This window comes from Chionomys nivalis, chromosome 9, assembly GCF_950005125.1.
Source record: "Chionomys nivalis chromosome 9, mChiNiv1.1, whole genome shotgun sequence".
Taxonomy (NCBI): domain Eukaryota; kingdom Metazoa; phylum Chordata; class Mammalia; order Rodentia; family Cricetidae; genus Chionomys; species Chionomys nivalis.
The window spans coordinates 33,699,308-33,716,881 of record NC_080094.1 but is presented as its reverse complement, the minus strand read 5'-3'; the positions used below and the strand labels follow the sequence as shown (position 1 = coordinate 33,716,881).

Genomic DNA, 17,574 nt, shown 5'->3' with positions numbered 1-17,574 from the left:
CTTTTCTCCACTCCATAGGTTGGCCATCACCAGAACTGCCCCCCTTAACTCTAAGACCTCTACTCACGAGCATTCCTGACCTAGGAGATGCTCCAACCCACCTCCAAAATCATGGACATGTTTCCTTACTACTTCTTCCCAAAGTAAGCTCTGAGGATGTCCAGCCTGTATGCTGCTTCGTGAAGAACAAGACACCAGTGTGTAAAATGCTGAGTTTTCACCCGAGATACTGTGGAGACCTGTAGACTCAGCATGAACTTCTTTAATATGATCTAACATTACTTTTCCACAGAGTTATTTTATCATGGAACACTTTTTATAGAACATGTATTAATAGGCTGTAGGCCTTAGTGTCTTTTGACTAGAGGCAGGAACAGAAAGCGAGTGTTTCTTCTGTGCTTAACCCTGTACACTCCACTCTGAGAGGGAAGCCTGTGTGCCAGGTTGAACAGCACACGAATGCTTCTTTGGCTGAGAGAACAGTTTCATCTGGTGAGTTCACAGGTGGAATTTGAAACGAGATCGCAAATAATTAGGAAAATGATGCAGGTCTCAGGTAAGGGAAGAGAGACCAGTGTTTTAAGCCTGTAATCCTGGGAGAGATCTTGGCCATCCAAGGGCATTTCTCTTCGAAGTATCTGTGTAATATGGGACCAGCATCCACCATTATTCCATTCTTTTACTCGTTTATGTTCTGAAAGCAAAACAAGGAACTTATATTGTCGGTTTTGTGCAAGTAAGTGAAAACTTCCCAAATAAAAATAACTAGAGGTTAGTTCAGTGACGGTGTTGGGGAGTACTGTCTGTGCTTGGCAGGTAAGCGGGATATGTGTAGTTAAACATCCCGTATTTGGAGGCGGTTGACATACGAAAGCTCACTAGGAGCTGGGTGTATTTCTTGGTTTCTTACAAATTGAAAACTGATGACCACTGGCACTGGTCCTGGACATTTTGCTAGAGGTTATGTTTGCCGGCCAGGGATTTGAAATCAGAATTTTCCTGTTGTAATTATCTGTCATTGTCTGTTTCGCGTGTGTGTTGCTAGGAAATCTACTCATGACTCCAGCATTCAAGGCAAGCATTCTACCAACTGAGCTATATTCCCAGTCCCCCACTGTCCATTTCTATATTTATTTTCTTAGCTTACAATATGGGCTTTGGATAGTGAAAATCTCATTAAACTTGCTGACCCTTGGAAATTTCCAGAGTGACTGCTTTGGGCCACTTCTGGAGAAAGGCAGTAATTATACATTCTATTTTTATGCAAATGCTCACATAGACTGAATACAATCAAGTAAAAGGCACATGTGTGGCTCTTCTATCTCATGGCATCTATTGGCTGCTATACCCATTGGCAGTTTGCAGGAACTGTTTTGAATTCTAAATTGAAAACACAGCGAACTAAACAGGTCTGTTGACATTGCCACTACGGAAGGAACCCTGCACCTCTCTGCATGTCAATGCTCTGCTTTTCTTTGTTTTCTCTTTATTTTCCTTAGATGTGTATTAAGGCCTTTGAATTTATTTATTTAAGGATGGTAATAGATACACGCAGCCTGCCAAACCACAAATCTTGCATGAAATGACAGCTCAGCTGAGAGGAGAGTGAATCCTAACCTCCTGGTCCCCGTTGTCATGAATAAATGAGAACAGAAAAGGCATAGACAGGAGATGGGAACGATTTCAAACCGGAGTGGCCATTTTCGTGCGTTTAAGAGTTTAGGTTTGATAATGATTGCACCTTTTCTGCTTACAGTTGAAATGAACAGCCAGGATGACAATGTAAATGAGCCAACAGCGTGTCAGCAAGAAGATTTCCAATAGGTAAGTTGCCCCCATAGAGGGATTTTTTGGTTCATGAGCCAGCCATAAGGAATAGTTTGCAAAGAGCGTGTTGTATTTCTCTTTGCTTTGTCAAGTCCTGGAGTGTAGTTTGAACTAAACTTTGGAGATTTTTAAAACAATACAAAGTAAAAAAGAAAGATTACCCCTAGAAACTTGCCATCCTTAGTAAAACGAACAATCAAACAAAAAAGCATAAGCTGTGGCATATTTAAATCATGGAGCACCTTAGATTTCCTCACTTTGACAGAAAGAATAGTGTTTTCCCATTTGTCTTACCATTTGCCTGCTAGAGTGATCAAATTACTTCAGTGACTTGAGCTGATTCCAGAAGCATCCCTTTTCCACAATCATCATACTGTGTTGTTTACTGTATCTGTTTTTTCAAGCGTAACACTAAATTTTTACCCAAGAGAATGTATAAGACATATAAATACATGTTGACAGAAAAGCAGGTGCCTAAGAAAGCATACTAACTCCTGAGGACACACACGTCTGTACAGACGGATAGAGCTGGAGTCCATTGAACCCGAGGCAACACCCAGGAAAATAAAAGTGGTAACCAGACCACACATTCTACATCATACCTAGAGTGATAAGCAATCGATCAGCCTTTCCCATCCCTGGAGAGGGCTGTGGAAAAGACAGAAAAGGCTGAAATAAAGAAGTTAGCCTTACTATTAACTGAATGTTTCAAAACACCATAGAAGAATGAATTGGGAATGAGTGTAGAACACAGATAGTGCCTTGGTTGCCCTCTTCACTCCCTGGGTCCTCTTGATCTCTTCACCCTGCCACAAGGCCACCTTACACCATACGCATGCTCCAACATCACAGGGGAATGAAGGCTCAGACGGTAGGAGAGAACATACCTATCCTTTTCATGACAATCGTGAACTTCATGGGACCATAAATCTAATACCATTTTGTATAACAAGAAATTGTTTTTTAAAATACACATTCATATAAACATGAGTTCATAAACATTTTAACCTTATCCATGTATATCAAATATCCTGGGAAGTTATAGGAATTAATAGCTATGAAGTTACCATCGAAAGTAATGAACTGAGACAAAATTTAAACAGTTTACACTCTTCCTCAGGGTTTCCTGGCCTTTTATTCTTTAGCTGCCAAAAACTACAACTTTTGGATTTTTCTGTTAATTTCCTATGTAATCAGTATCCAGATAAAGTGCTAGTATAGGTCCATTTTCCTTAACCAAAGGATGCATGGAGGTTTGAGTTCTTCCAACTCCAAATTCTTTAACGATGAACATGCAGCAATTGAATCTGTGAACATAGTAGACACCATTTCTTTCTCATCTGCTTTTAAATAGCTCAAGCACTGCTCCTGGCAAGCATGATGGTGGTATTCTGTGTTCATACAGATCTCAAATATTATTTTTTAAAATGACTCGTCAGCCACTAAAACAAACCATCTCAATTAATGAACTAATCAATCCAGGCATCATCTACTCTGACTTCTCTTTAAAGTGATAAGGGAACTGAGACCGGTACAAGCTTGTTAGGTTGCCTGATTTCACTTCACTGGTTTTCTGAACTTTATCCCATTTGTATTTGATGCATACCAAATAACTCCTTTGTTTGTCCGTATATGTTGTCCCCACATTGACTGCTTTAAGAAAACCATGAATTTAAAACATTTTTTTTAAAAAAATGCATATGTAGAAAGCATGTAGAGACTTTCCTTGTTATCCTTAAGTAATGCAGGATGACAATTACAAAACATTGCATTATACGAAGGGTTTTGATAATCTAGAGGTAATTTAAGTTACACAGAAGGATGTGCATGATTTTTATGAACACACCACACTGCTTTATATGTGATACTGGGACACGCATAGCTTTAAATATCCCTCGGGATAGCTGCAATCTACCATGGATACTGATTCTAACTTTCGTTTCAAGTTCATTCCCCACATCTCCACAGCCTTCAGCACTTTGTGATGTCACATTTTTCTTCTTTTAGCAGAATCATGGATTAGACCCTGTTCTTATACATCCCTGTAATAGTTTATTTACTCTCTATAGGAATTAATTATTAATTACACCAAACATATGCTAATGTACACTACTATTGGGGTTAGGGGTTGCATATAGCTGTTACCCCCTGAGCCTCATCAGACTTGGTTTGATGTACATTAATACTGAAATATTTCCTTTACAAAGTCAATATAATCATCTGGTACAAAAAATGTGGATTAACTGGAACTCCTATAGAGGGTTAATTGGCATAAAAAATGTTATAACCTTGCATTTTCAATTACTCTGACCAAAATCAATGTATAAGGTAGAAAGGCTCATTTGGACTCAAGCTTGAGCAATGGTAGGTGCATCAAGACAGGGAACAGATTATTTAGGTTCCCACCAAACCTTCAAGGTCATACTCACAATGACTATATGTCCACAAAAATCTTTAAAAAACTAAAGCCAATTCTTTCAAAACTATTATACTTAGATGAAGGAGGTAAAAAGCCCAATGAATTTAGCATAAAAATGACTATTCAACATTATCAAACTTAATTTTATCCCAGGAATGCAAGGATGGTTTGATACATGCAAATCAATAAATGTAATGACATTAAATAGTCTGGAAGATAGAAATCATATGATTATTTCAACATATTAAATTCTATATGTTTTAGCAACACTTCATGAACCCTCTGTTATTATCACAAATATTACACCTTCAGAAAACAGACATGGCCAGCATTATACCAAATGTGGAAAAAATGAAGCATATTATCTAAGCCCAGTATATCACCACTTTTCAACAACTGGGGCAAAATGCCTGTTAGAAACAATGTAAAGGAAACAGTTTTAGGCTGTGGCAGCCCAGTTTTTGATGATGATAGGAGCTTATAAAATGACCTTCTCATAACTGGGAGCATCAGGAAGCAGGGTATTGGACCAGAATTGAAAATGAGTACAAACCTCGATGATCTGCTTCCAAACAACCTGCGTCTTCCAGATAAGCCCAACTGGCAATGGTTCCACAACACCCCAAACTAGTTTCAGAAAGGACCTTAACCCCGTGGTGAACCTTTCACCAGCAAACCACTAAGAGGACCAGCATTCATCAGTCTGTACTAACTATGGATACTAGAAGTTTTTTTAAAAAAACAATAAAGACATAAAAATGGGAAGAGAAAAAAATAGTATTTTGTTTGAAGATGCTATGATCCTACATAGACAAGACAGATAAATTCAGTAAAGTAGTAATACACAGAGCCTATTCTATAAACTCAGTTGCATTTCTGTATACCAATGAGGATTTAGTGAGAAAAGGAAATCAGGAACTCAACTCTTCAAACTGACTGCAAAAAGAAACTGTTAGAAATAAATTTGACCAAAGAAGAGAAAGATCTTACTAGTGAAAACTGTAAGACACGAATGTGTGTACTCAAAGGCACCAATGCAAGAGAAGGTGCATGGATTTAGAGGAATTTGCATTATTAAACTGTTTATATTACCAAAAAAGTGACCTATAGGCTCATTGCAATTTCTGCCATTACACATGCTATGGTCTGAATGTGAAATGTCCCTTATAGGCTTAATGTTTGTAAACTTGGTCCTTTATTGGTACACTATTTTGGAACAGTGTAGATTAATTTAATTTTTCCAGTCTTCCCTCTACTTCCCGACTGTGGACAGGGGTCCCTTAACTGCTCACATTCCTGCCAGCTTCCCCTCCCTTCTCCACCATGATTGACTGTGTCCTTTCTTAAACTGCTGCATAGAAAAATATCTTTACATTGCTTCTAGCTCAGCATTTGGTCACAGCAATGAGAAAAGCAACTAATAAAAAACCTAAGAGTTTCTTCACAAAGCTAGAACAACAGCAACGAAAACCTAACCATATGAAAACAGAAAACAATAACAAAAATGTAATCCAGAGGGGGGGAAAAATCCAGGTTAGAGGCATGTCAGTGTTTACAGTAAGAATCCACCTGCAGGTGATTGAAATTTGTCCGTTTTTTTTTTCTGTACAATAATCAACTAAAAGAGGGATCAAAGACATAAATGTAGCATCCAAAACTATTTGAGCAAAACACTTTATGTCATTGGTCTGGGCAATGTTTTTTCTGGACAGGATTCCAATAGCACAAGAGCAAAAGGAGCACTTTGTAAACAGGATTACGTCCAACAGCGAAGCTCCTATGCCGCAAAGACAATCAACATAATGGAGAGACATTGACAGTGGGAGGAAGCATTTGTCAGGTGTATATCTAAAAAGAATAACCAGAGCAGAAACCAAAAGATTTAAAAGCAAATTTTCTACTTAATAAGAAAATGACCCGCCGGGCGGTGGTGGCGCACGCCTTTAATCCCAGCACTCGGGAGGCAGAGGCAGGCGGATCTCTGTGAGTTCGAGGCCAACCTGGTCTAGAAGAGCTAGTTCCAGGACAGGAACCAAAAGCTATGGAGAAACCCTGTCTCGAAAATCTCGAAAATCAAAAAAAAAAAAAAAAAAAAGAAAGAAAGAAAAAAAGAAAAAAGAAAATGACCCAAATAAACACCTCTCAAAAGAAATACCAATATACCAAACCCCATTCATATGTATGCTATGTTCTTGGCACAGTCTAAATATCTCACACTAGAATGGGTGAAAATGTGATTTTTGTACACAGGGTCTTGACAGTCATCATTGGAGAAGAACAAAACAAACTTAAGAAGCAGCAGTATAACCCACAGAAACACTGTGCTGAGTGAAAGACGCTTCTGTGATCCTATTTGCAGAGATCTCATGTGTAGAAAGTTCTAGGACCAACAATTGTTGGTTCCAGCAGGGTTGGGCCTTGACAAAGGGATATTTCTAGAATCATGAGGATTTTTCAGATATGATAGTGTCACGGACTAAATATGAATATAAAACTAGAATCAACAGAGTACATCTGATTCATACATTTCCCTGGAGGTGAACTAAACCTCAGTTTTAAAAGTCTAACCAAAATGAGCATAGACTCTTCTGGGAAAGAGTCTATTGAAGTTGTCTCTGGGTGGAGGACAGCAGATATGCAACAAGAAAGGTGTCACCGATGCAAAGCAACATAATATAAGTCATTATTTGCATTCTGGTCCCTAGAATCTAGGCTGTGGGAATAGTCAGGAAAGGATGGACACATCAAAGATAGATTGTTCAAAGAATTCTTTGAACACTTGAGTTAATCGTCCCCACCAGCTGAAGCAATGTGTCATGTGGCCTACATTAATCAGCGGTGATTTATAAGATCGTTAAAGATACCAGGTGCTAGCAATTACAGTGCAGATAGGTAAAGCCCTTTGATAGTCAAATAAACTCTTCCTAGGCCTGGCTAAGGACTGACAGTTCATGGGCTGCATTAAAAAACTATTCTTTGCTAAGCCTTGTGAAGACTCCTAATCTTTAATCTAACAAACGGTTTGTTTCTCTTTGTCTTCCTCAGGGCCACAAGATGAAGCTGAAGCAAAGGAACAAAGAACTGAAGCTAAATGACAACCCTCAGCATCGCAAGGCCTGGCCCTGGGGGACTTGGGAAAAAGATAGTGTGTGCTGTGGAAGAGGGTGGGGGAGGGGGGAGGCGAGTCCGAAGAAGGAAGGGTCCTTTGCTCTAACACTCCAGCTGCATTTTGTTTTGTTTACCTACAGAAAAGAAAACAGGAAAAAATTAAAAAGGAAGGAAGAAAGAAAAAGGAATAAGAAAGCAATCTCCCTCCACTTGTGAGAGGCCCCATGCTAAGGCAAACTTTCAGGCGTTCCGTCCCTTTCATTTCTGTCTTTTCTCCATGCCTCACCCTAGGGTTGGTGATCGGGATAAGACTCACCTGTGTCTCCTGGTCCCTATCTGTTTTCTTGGTTACCTCACAAAGCTGGTCATAGAGTGATTTCTCCCAAGGGGGGAGGGGGATAAAGGAAGGTGATTGACAAGCTTCAGGCTAAACTTTAAGAATCACCAAGCTCAAAATTGGTAAAATCTACAGACAGAGGAGGAAGGATAGAAAATGGACAGAAGCCTCGAAGAACACCTTGAAAAGGTCTGAATGAGGGGGTCAAAATGTTTTAATCGGGGTTTAATGAAGAAGGTGGGGCCTAGCAGCCACCAGGGTCTTCACCTCCACACCCAGGATGTCTTGTGCATTCCCTTTTGAGGCTAATTTTGAGCACAACTTCTTTGGTTTATGAGGTCTTCACGGTGTGCTTCCATATAGAGCCCATCACTGAGATGTGCTTCTTCATATGCAATGGGAAAGGGTATTACTATCATCGAAACCTAATAGATGCACTTGCTCCATTTTAGGACCCAAACAAACCTATTAAATAATAATTTCAGTTTCCAAAGTTCCTCATGAAATCTCTACTTTTCATAAAAGAATATCCATGTTGAGCCAAGGTCTGTTAGCCCACAGAGGTTCACACTTGAAGTTAGCAGTCCTAGGAGCCATTGCTTCCAGTCCTGGCTTACCTGTCTGCTCATGCCAAGTTCAAGGATGATTTGATGAATCATCCACTCATCCAAAAGGTAGTTAGAGCTATTAACAACTTAAGAAGTCAGTGGAATAGAGTTAGCTCAAGCAATGAAGACCAGAGGAGGCCAGGCATCATCCCGACTCTCTGTCCCAGAACATACGGAAGTTCTCCCGCTACCTCCCTGGGTTCCAAAGACATGGTAGTATCTTTTGCACATCACCTTAACTTGCCAATGCTTTAGACTTTGGATGTTTATATTGCTATTCTTAACAGAAGGGGGATGGGAAGTGGGAACCAACAAAATCTAAAGTCAATAGTGAGACTTTATAAATGTCTCATCCAGCTCTCTAGTTTTGTCCTTTCCTGTGGAAAACTCACCTTATCTTCCTATGACCAGTTTTGGCTGTTCTGAATTAATTGCCTCTTCCAGATAACATATTTTGTATAATAGAATAAGTAGCAAATCATACATCTGCATATGTTACCTTTTAACATCTCTAATTTTCATTAAAGCAATTCATCATAGCAACAAGGCTATTTCAGCAATTTCATGATGCTACCCCATGGCCTCTCTTCCTTCTACAGTTCGACATGAAAGCACACACCTCTCCATTACACACTGTTTTCTAGAACAATACTTTCTCTAAATAATTGAAGAAAGGATGCCATTCAGATATTGATAGCTTCAATGTTTCTTGCCATCTTCCTAGCTATTTTACAAGCACCCATCATTTTTAGGACATGCCTGACAAAAGAACCAAGCTGGGAGGGGGGTTCCCCAGAACTCCCAGGGGAAGTACTGCTGGGACTCCTTAGGGGGCTATAGTGGACAGCAGGCTTCTAAATGGACAAAGGCGAAAGAGGGACTGAAGTGATCGAGCCCTCCTTTCTCTTTATTACCAATGGCAGCCATTTGATGCACTCATATTGCATGGGTTAAGAAATCGGAGGAGAGAGTCCTATGAAAACTGCAGAAAAAGGAAAGTACTCTTCGTATCTAGGACACAGAGAGGGGGGAGTTCCACTCCTGCATTTGCTTAGACTTCTTTTTATGAATTAGACATTTTCATTTTTGCTTTGCCGTAGATTTTTGGTTGCTCTGTGGCTGAATGATTGTATGCTTTAAAATAAATAATGCAGTTAATTTACACTTCAATAATGAAATATTAAAATTTTAGCTCTGGGCCAGCCTGAAGACATCACAAACGAGGAAACCCGTTGCCTGCTGGCCCTGTCACTGCACAGCCTGTGCAATGCAGTTCATGTGGGAAGTGGACCAATTCTTCCACACATGAATTCCAGAGGGCCGTTTCCGATTACACTTCAGCCAGGCCACACGACATGAAGGGCAGTGGGAGGATGGGAGGAAAGTAGCCCTGTTATTAGTCATGTTTGCACACAGACGGTTGAAGTAGGCCTTCGACATAAGGGTCCTAATTAAAAAGGTACTCGCTGCAGGCTAGACAAAGGGGCTTTTCCTCTTGCTGGTAACTATTCAGATGATGGACAAGTCTTCTTTGATAAAAGCTTACAAAGAAGACATCCGAAGCCCTGTCTATGACACCGGGTCACATATTAATCACTGCAGCTAATTGTAAATCTTCCTATGAAACTCTGAAAAGCCTCTTTGTGAATTAGTCCAGTTCTGCTTGACGCACTTGGTTTGCAAAGACATTTCTCTGTATGTGGTGCATGTCGGCTGTGCTTTGAACAACAACAAAGTTAGCAGAATACGCTCAATATATTTTCTCGGGAAATAGGGTTTTTAATCATATGACTCATTAAGGATTTGCCTTACCTTGACATTTGTGATATAAAGGAAAATCAGGAGAAAAGTACTTTTCTTGAGCAAGATATGTTTTTACTTAACGCGAATCCATGTAGTCTGTTGCTTGCAAGGAAAAAAAAAAACAATTGTCTTCTGGTAATAATAGGGTACCACGTGCCTCTTTTGTTAAGCCAGTCTTGACATGCTGGACAGCTTGAGTCTGTTTGTCTGTTCTCATCTGATCCACACACTATGACACTTAAATGACTGTTGCCTTCAAACTATATTTGTTAGAGCAGAGTGCAAATAAACTTCTTTGAGAAGATAATGTGGAATCATGTGTTCTGTGAAATTTGTCCTTCAGCCGCAAGCAAAAATCCTGCACTCATTTCATACTATTTGGTTGTAAATAAGCATATTTAAAGTTACTTCTGTAAATTCACTTTGACTCAATGATTTTCTTCCCTTCCTGAGACCAACTGAAGTTTTGTCCATGTTTTTCAAACTGCAAAGAAGTAGACACGACAGATACACGTACCCACAACCATGTTTTCTTTATGCTAGATAAGTCATTAACTTACTCACATAGGTTGATGAGCAAAAGGCAATGGGTCCAGCAGTGGGGTACATCCTCCATTACTGGAAGTCTCTTAAGCACTCCCGTCATCTTGTAACTGACTGGCTGTGTGATCCTGGCAGCCACACACTCAGTCCCCTGCTGAGAGAATCATGATAGCTAAAATTACAAGAATGGTTCAAAGTGCAAAATAGGTCCACCAAAAATCACCATGGAAAAACTCAATGCCCTCTCCAAAGGGGATATCCATAAGCACTACACCAAAAGCAAGTCACTCCATCTCTTTCGGAACAAGCGCTACCAGCTGTCCAGTTGTTCTTGTCGGCCACCAAATGAGCCATTTCACAAAATGCCAGAGATGACCTGGCCCAAGGACATTCAGGCTGCCACCTTAGAGCAGCATGCTTCTAGTAGTAAATAAGGTTTGAAGAAGAGATAAAAACAGGCAGCACAGTCCCCTGTTGTAGCGGACACCCTCAACATGTGGCTCACAGTGACGATGATTGTTGGGCTTGATTCACACCATGCTGGGTACAATGCTTCGTTTATATCCAACTAGTCAAGACTCTACCTGTCATTCTTGCTTCTCTACTGATGCTGTCAGTGTTCAAACATGAGGCTGTGGAGGCCATTTCTCAGCCAAACTATAGCGAGAGGGGACTGCAGAAAGGAATTAATTTTTTAGTTAAATGAATTTGTCTGTTTCAGTGTTGAATATTCATCTTGAATAGGCATTCAGTTATCCGGATTCAGAGCATAAACTCTACCATTGAGTTAAGTTATTCTTTGTTATGTAATTGTTTTTGTACCTCATAAATAAAAGGCTTATTTTCTAAATACTATGCAATAAAACTAATACTTAGCCAAAAATATAAATATTAAAGCTATAGCAGCTAAAACTATAATTAAGGAATTTTTAAATTATTTAACTTTGCATTATAATATTTTTGTAGTTACAAAAATTTGAGAAAGCCTTCAAATTAAGATTTTTTAGCAACAGAAAAAAATGAGTACAGAACCGGGATGTTAAGTCTTTCTCTTGTTTGAAATTTCATAAAAAGGGGTAAGTCTTCAGCACCTATCCTGAATGACTTTTAAAAGGTAGCAATAGAATTTTTTTAAGTACAGAAAAATGAAATTTTATGGATAAGCTACTTATCCAGTATTGAATTTATTTTTAATTTACCAACAGTGCAACAGGGGGCAGGGGAAATGCATACAAAAAAAAAATCAATGCATGCAAGAAGCAGCTACTGAAAAGGTCTTTTATTGTTGTTTCTTTCTCTATATACCAATCAATCAAAATAATGAGTGTGAATTGATAAAATCCTGTAAGCAACTTCAGGTAATAGCTTTGATCTATTTTCATTTTATATTATTTTCAATATTGTATGAATCATACTTTGTGTTATGGACGTCCATTGTTTCTTCAGGCGGGTGTATCACAAGTATTTTCTCATCAATTATTAAGTCATTAAAAATACTTCATAGTAATGGCTGAAGTTTATTGTACCACTTCCCTGCTGTATGACATTCAGCTTACTTGGGTCTTACTTCCTTTAAATAAAACTACCAACTCTCTTTTTTAACCACAGTTTCTGTCTACACCAGGGTACACTTTCAAGAAAGGCCCTGGGGTTAATGAAAATTTGTCCCTAATCACCAAATTACGTTACAGAGTCATACTGCTAGCAACTATAAAATGAGAATTTCCACTTTGTGTGGCCCTCGCTGACCTTGAGGGCACTATAAACATGGACGCTTGAACGTGTCAGCATGAGAAATTGTTTCTCATTATTATTTTAACTATCCTGTCTTCATTTACTAAATGAGGGTGGACAGATTTCTGTCAGCTGCTTGTATTTTCTGATTGGGGAATTAATCTACTCGTGTTCTTTGGTCATTTATCACTGGAATTTTGCTTTTCTATTGATATTTATGAGCTGGCTCTTTATATAGAGAGAGTTTTATCTTTATTGTCATGTGTCCCACACAAATGTTTCTACTTGTCTTTTGGTTCATAATTGCGATTGTGATATTTTCCGACACATAGTTCTTTCTATCTCTCTGGGAAGTAACCTTGTTCCCTCCATGTGAGCTTCCATGTCCTTTGTCACTGACAATGCCTGCTGAGCTTCATTTTTGCCTCTGCCAAAATCTTTAGCCTAGTAGAAAATGCCTTGTTTGGCGTTCCTGGTTATAGGTCTTCCAATCCTACACCTTCCAGAAGATGACAGACAGACATATAACCCAAGCTGGCCAATCACAGGAATTTACCTATCAGGCCTCAATGAGTGGTTTAGAGAGACTCTGAGTTAAACAGAGTTCCTCTAAGCTGCCATCATGGGGTGCCGTCCCTTCAGCATGAAGCACCAAGGCCACAAGAGAGAAGGCATTACTCCTAGTCATACCTAGAAGCGACTCTACATCATCACTTTTGCCCACATATTATTGAGTACCAGTTGGTCAACTGACCTGACTCTAACTCCTGGGAGATATAGTTTGCTGAGTAACTAGCAGGGAATAGACTGTGTCTGATGATGCTCTAGCGTGCTGCCTGCTTTGTGATGATGTTTCGCTCTATGCTCTGGCTCAACCCACTGTTTCCATTCACCAAGACCAAGCCAGTCAGCACAGCAGCTCAGGGAGGAGTGCCACCTGGGTATGTCAATTGGTCAAAGCAATTCAGCACGAGACAGAGGGCTTAAGCATATATGGAGAAAGCAGAAATGCTGCTCGACAGCAGTGGCTGGAAAGAAACTTGGGGAGAGTGAGCCAGTAAGATGGCTCGTCAGGTAAATGCATTTGTGGTGCCATTGTAATGGCCCAAGTTCAAGTTCAATCACCAGAACACATTTAAAAAACAAAAACAAACAAACAGAAAAAAAAACCTGGATGTCGTGGTGTACATCTGTATTTCCCAGAATTCCTATAGCAAGATGAGACAGGAGGACCTTTTCTGGAAGCTTCTAGCCTGCTTGCAAAGAGTATGCAGCATAGCAAAAACCACAAGAAATTCTGCCTCAGCAAGGTAGAAAAAAAAACAATCAAACAAAAAACAACCCCCAAAAGTTGTCATTTAATCCCTACATGCACATTATGGCATGCGTAAACACATACACACACAAACACACACACATACACACACACACACACAAAAGTAAATAACATTTAAATTTAAACTAAAAGAAAAGAACTTTGAGGCCATGGTAGAATAGAATATACCATTCATTGTCTTGTCTGTCTTCTTGGATTAATTTCCTAGTTTTTATTAAGATACCTAGCACAAGGGTTAATAGTCTAGATTAGCCCCTATATGGACACCTTTTGCCTTTGTCTAACTATAAGAACCTGGCCAGATGCCGACATGTTGCTCTTTGTTTTCATTTTTCATCTGCTTCAGTCTGTGTTTCTATGTGCTTCCATGTCCCTACCCTAGACATTTAATGCAGCTTAAATTTATTTTGTCCTTTGGTAGCTAATGAGAAACAACTGCATTTCATTGTCAAAATACTCCCAGGACCAATTATTAAATGGCACATCTAGACTCTGTGTCCTGAGTTCATGCTTCCACACAGCTCATTTTGCATTTACACAAGATCTATTTTCTTAGCTACCTCTCATACTGCTTTTTCCTGATATACTGATTCAGCCACTGTGGTTTAACTGACTATGACAAGGTCTAGTGGGGCAAACTCAGGGCCTGCCCTCTTCTTCATGTTCAAGTGCCCCTACCTAGTATTGCTTAGTGTTCAAGATGTGTCTTAAACACCCTTCACCACATTTTCCATCGAGAGACAACACCCATTCTTTTCCTTTCTTTTCCTTTTCCTTTCTTTGTTGTTTTTCTTAAATCCAGTTCTCCTTTTAGAATCCAGAAAAACTGAGCCAATCAGAGGATTCAGACTTGAGTTCTGATACTAAGGAAAAAAGACACTTGTTACACAGGTAGCCTTCTGAAATGCTGCATAGAAGAAACATTCCTGTTTATCCCTGGCCTGTGGATAAGACTGAGCTGTGGCCTGAATAACAATTGCTTTTTTAATCTTCTGTCCAAAGCCCTTTTCTGACTGGTTGGGCCTCCTCAGCCATCAATCTCCTGCCCGTGCCTTCCAGTTGTATGTAGAGAGTCAGGAGGCAAATGCTAGGTAAATGTCAGTGTGTCTTGAGTAATCATCCTCTCTATGCAATCATCCACTTTGCAAGTAATAAACGATTCAACAGAGTTGGTCACAGGCCTCTTTATCTGCAAAGCACAAGATGCAGGCAGCTCGCTTGTGGTTATCAAATGCTTCCCAGAGAGGGCCGAGTTGCTCCTGAAACAGAGTCTTTGGTTTTGTTTCATCTGATACCAGGTATTGGCATGACACAGTCCAGAGGAGATTCATTAGCAGCCTGGTCTAGTAAAGACTGAGGCAACAGCTTCCTCTCTAAAGCATCCCAATCGTGAGAGGCTGGAAAAGTTCTAGGTTTTTGTTCAGGTAAGTAGAATTAATATGGACAGAGAATCTATAAACATCTAATATTAAATAGCATTCGTCACTGTTCAAATAATTGTTCATAAGTTAATTCTGCCTTGACAACAATCAAATAGCTGCTGCTTCCACTCCCCCTTTAAGATGAACAACCCCAGGTACCAACAAACTAGTTAATTTGAGTGCACAAGGCCACAGATCAAGTAAGCAGCCAGAAGTTAATATGCTAACTACTTCAATTGAAGGCTTCTGTACTAGGGTCAGAGACAGAATTGCCATCAGACATTAGTGAGTCCCAGATTCTGGTCCTCCATGTAGGCTCCAGGTCTTGTAGCTTCTGGTTTGGGAATCTGGGGTAAGAAATGTCAGAATGTTGTGCCTTTAACAGCTTCCAGGTAGTGCAGTTGCTGCCGCCGCCCCGGGGGCCAGCCTTTGAGAACAACTCAGTACTGAAGTGATTGGCAGGTGTGAGCCCTTGACAGCTAGGAAGAGTAAAACATCCTGAGAATCTTTAAGCCATGCAGCTAATTCTCAATTTCCTAAGTCAGAATACCTGTGCGTTTCAGTTCCCTACAGCAACTGTAAGCTGGCACAACCCACACGGGGCCTGCTTCTCTGTCTGTTGGGTTCACAGGCAGCTATTCAAAATTGAGACAGTATGAACAGAAATGTTAGAACATCAGAAAACAGAGGTTTAAGTATCATCCTGATGGCCTAACTTCCCCCTTCATAGCTATGGTTGTCATATATAGAACATAGTATCAATTATTTACCTCTTAAGAATTTAATATAAAGGTTAATGTTATACACATACATATAGACATTTCCTGTCATATAGAAATAATGGTGTCAACACACACACACAACACATGCACACATGCATAACCCCCTATGAAGAAATGATATTTGATTTCCTTTCTTTTTAGAAACCAGGAGAGGAATTTAACTTTCTTGGCTTTTGCAAAATCCATCAGAGTCACACTGGGTACCCAAACCTTCTTTCCATTTTTCCACTGTGACAAGAAAGACTGTGTACTTGGCTGTCTGCTTTAGCCTACTCCTGCAGGAGAGAGGGATTTGTTGGCTGGCTTTTCTCCAGAGCCATATTTCTGTGCAGAAGCAACGGATGGGTTCTAATAGAAAGATGAAAAGGGCTAGAAAGAGCCAGCAATCTACAAAGAGGGGGACTGGGCAAGGAAGTAAAGGAAAAGAGGACTTGGAGTAACTTCAACATCATAAGAAAAGCTTCCTCTTAACTGATTGTAAGTTGCTTATTACATTCTCTCTGGTGTTTCTTTCCTCTGCAAGGATATACAGTTGTTGCCTGTGTTAGCTGTTGCCCTCCTTCCTGGAGCTACAGGAGTTAATGACACAGAGAGAACCTCCTATCATGTGAAGAAGGGCAAAGTAAGGTAAAGACTGGAAGAAGGGAAATGCCACCAGTGGGGAAGCCTTGAGGATTAACAGCCAACTCTTCTGCATCCGGCCACCTGAAAATTTCCCACACAGGAAAAACCAAGCTCCTGGAGGCTGTTGGCTCACCCCTAGCCTCTAAGAACTGCCACTGTCATGAGCATAGAGTGTAGGTTAAGCTCAAGCCCTGTCATGGAATCTACCGGAATGGGGGTCTACACTCAGCCATCTTTCCTTAGTGTTCAGCAAAGGTGGGACACAACCCAATTTTCAAAGTGACTCCATGTCGATGTGGGATGAGGAAGTTGGGCTTATGTCAAGTGAATTCTCTCATCTGTGACCTCAATATGAGGAAGAGAAGGGAGGATAAAGAGCAACTGTTCTGAAGAAAACTCTAGAGAAGGAGTTCACAGATAGATCTAGGCTCTGTTGGGCACTATAGTTACTTCTATATTTCAAAAGTTACTACCTCTATAACTATAGAAGCTACACTCTTTCGTATTACTACCTCACTTTTCTCATGACCTCCAGAAGCGATTTACTAAGCATACCGTTTTGTTCTCAATTACCTGGGGTCAATGTTCTCAATTCTAGCCACACAATAAAATTGTCTAGGGAGCCCTACTCTCCCAAAAACTAAAGGAAGTCTATAAATGGTAGGCTTATCACATTTCCAAGATATCAAGGTCACTAAAGGCAAAGACAAACTGAGAAACTGTTCCAGATTCAAGGAGTATATGAAGACAAAACTAAATTCATTGTAGATCCTGGGGAAAGCATCAGTGCCGTAACTAGGTAACTAGTGTCAATGAACATCCCCCCCCCCCCCCCCCGACCTTGACACTACTGCTGTGGAAATGAGGGAGAGGATAAACATTTAGAAAGGGCCAGGAAAGACACAGATCAATTATTTATGCTTCATTTGCTTTTTTCCCCTTTCTTTCTTTTTTCTTTTTTAAAAACAAAGTCCTTCTAGACAGCCCTAGCTATCTGGCCTGGAACTTGCTACTACATAGGCCAATCCTAGA

General features: G+C 40.0%; 1 protein-coding gene across 6 annotated transcripts in view; it reads left to right on the top strand.

Annotated features, from left to right (window-relative positions):
- Macrod2 (mono-ADP ribosylhydrolase 2) overlaps window positions 1-10,393 on the top strand; it is a 1,826,063-nt gene extending 1,815,670 nt beyond the window's left edge. For all 6 annotated transcript variants that reach the window (XM_057781066.1, XM_057781065.1, XM_057781064.1 and 3 more), the window contains 2 exons: window positions 1,757-1,824; window positions 7,292-10,393. In XM_057781066.1, the coding sequence (XP_057637049.1) occupies window positions 1,757-1,824 (68 nt within the window). In that variant the 3' untranslated portion in view covers window positions 7,292-10,393. The remainder of the gene's footprint in view (window positions 1-1,756; window positions 1,825-7,291) is intronic.
- The last annotated feature ends 7,181 nt before the right edge of the window (window positions 10,394-17,574 follow it).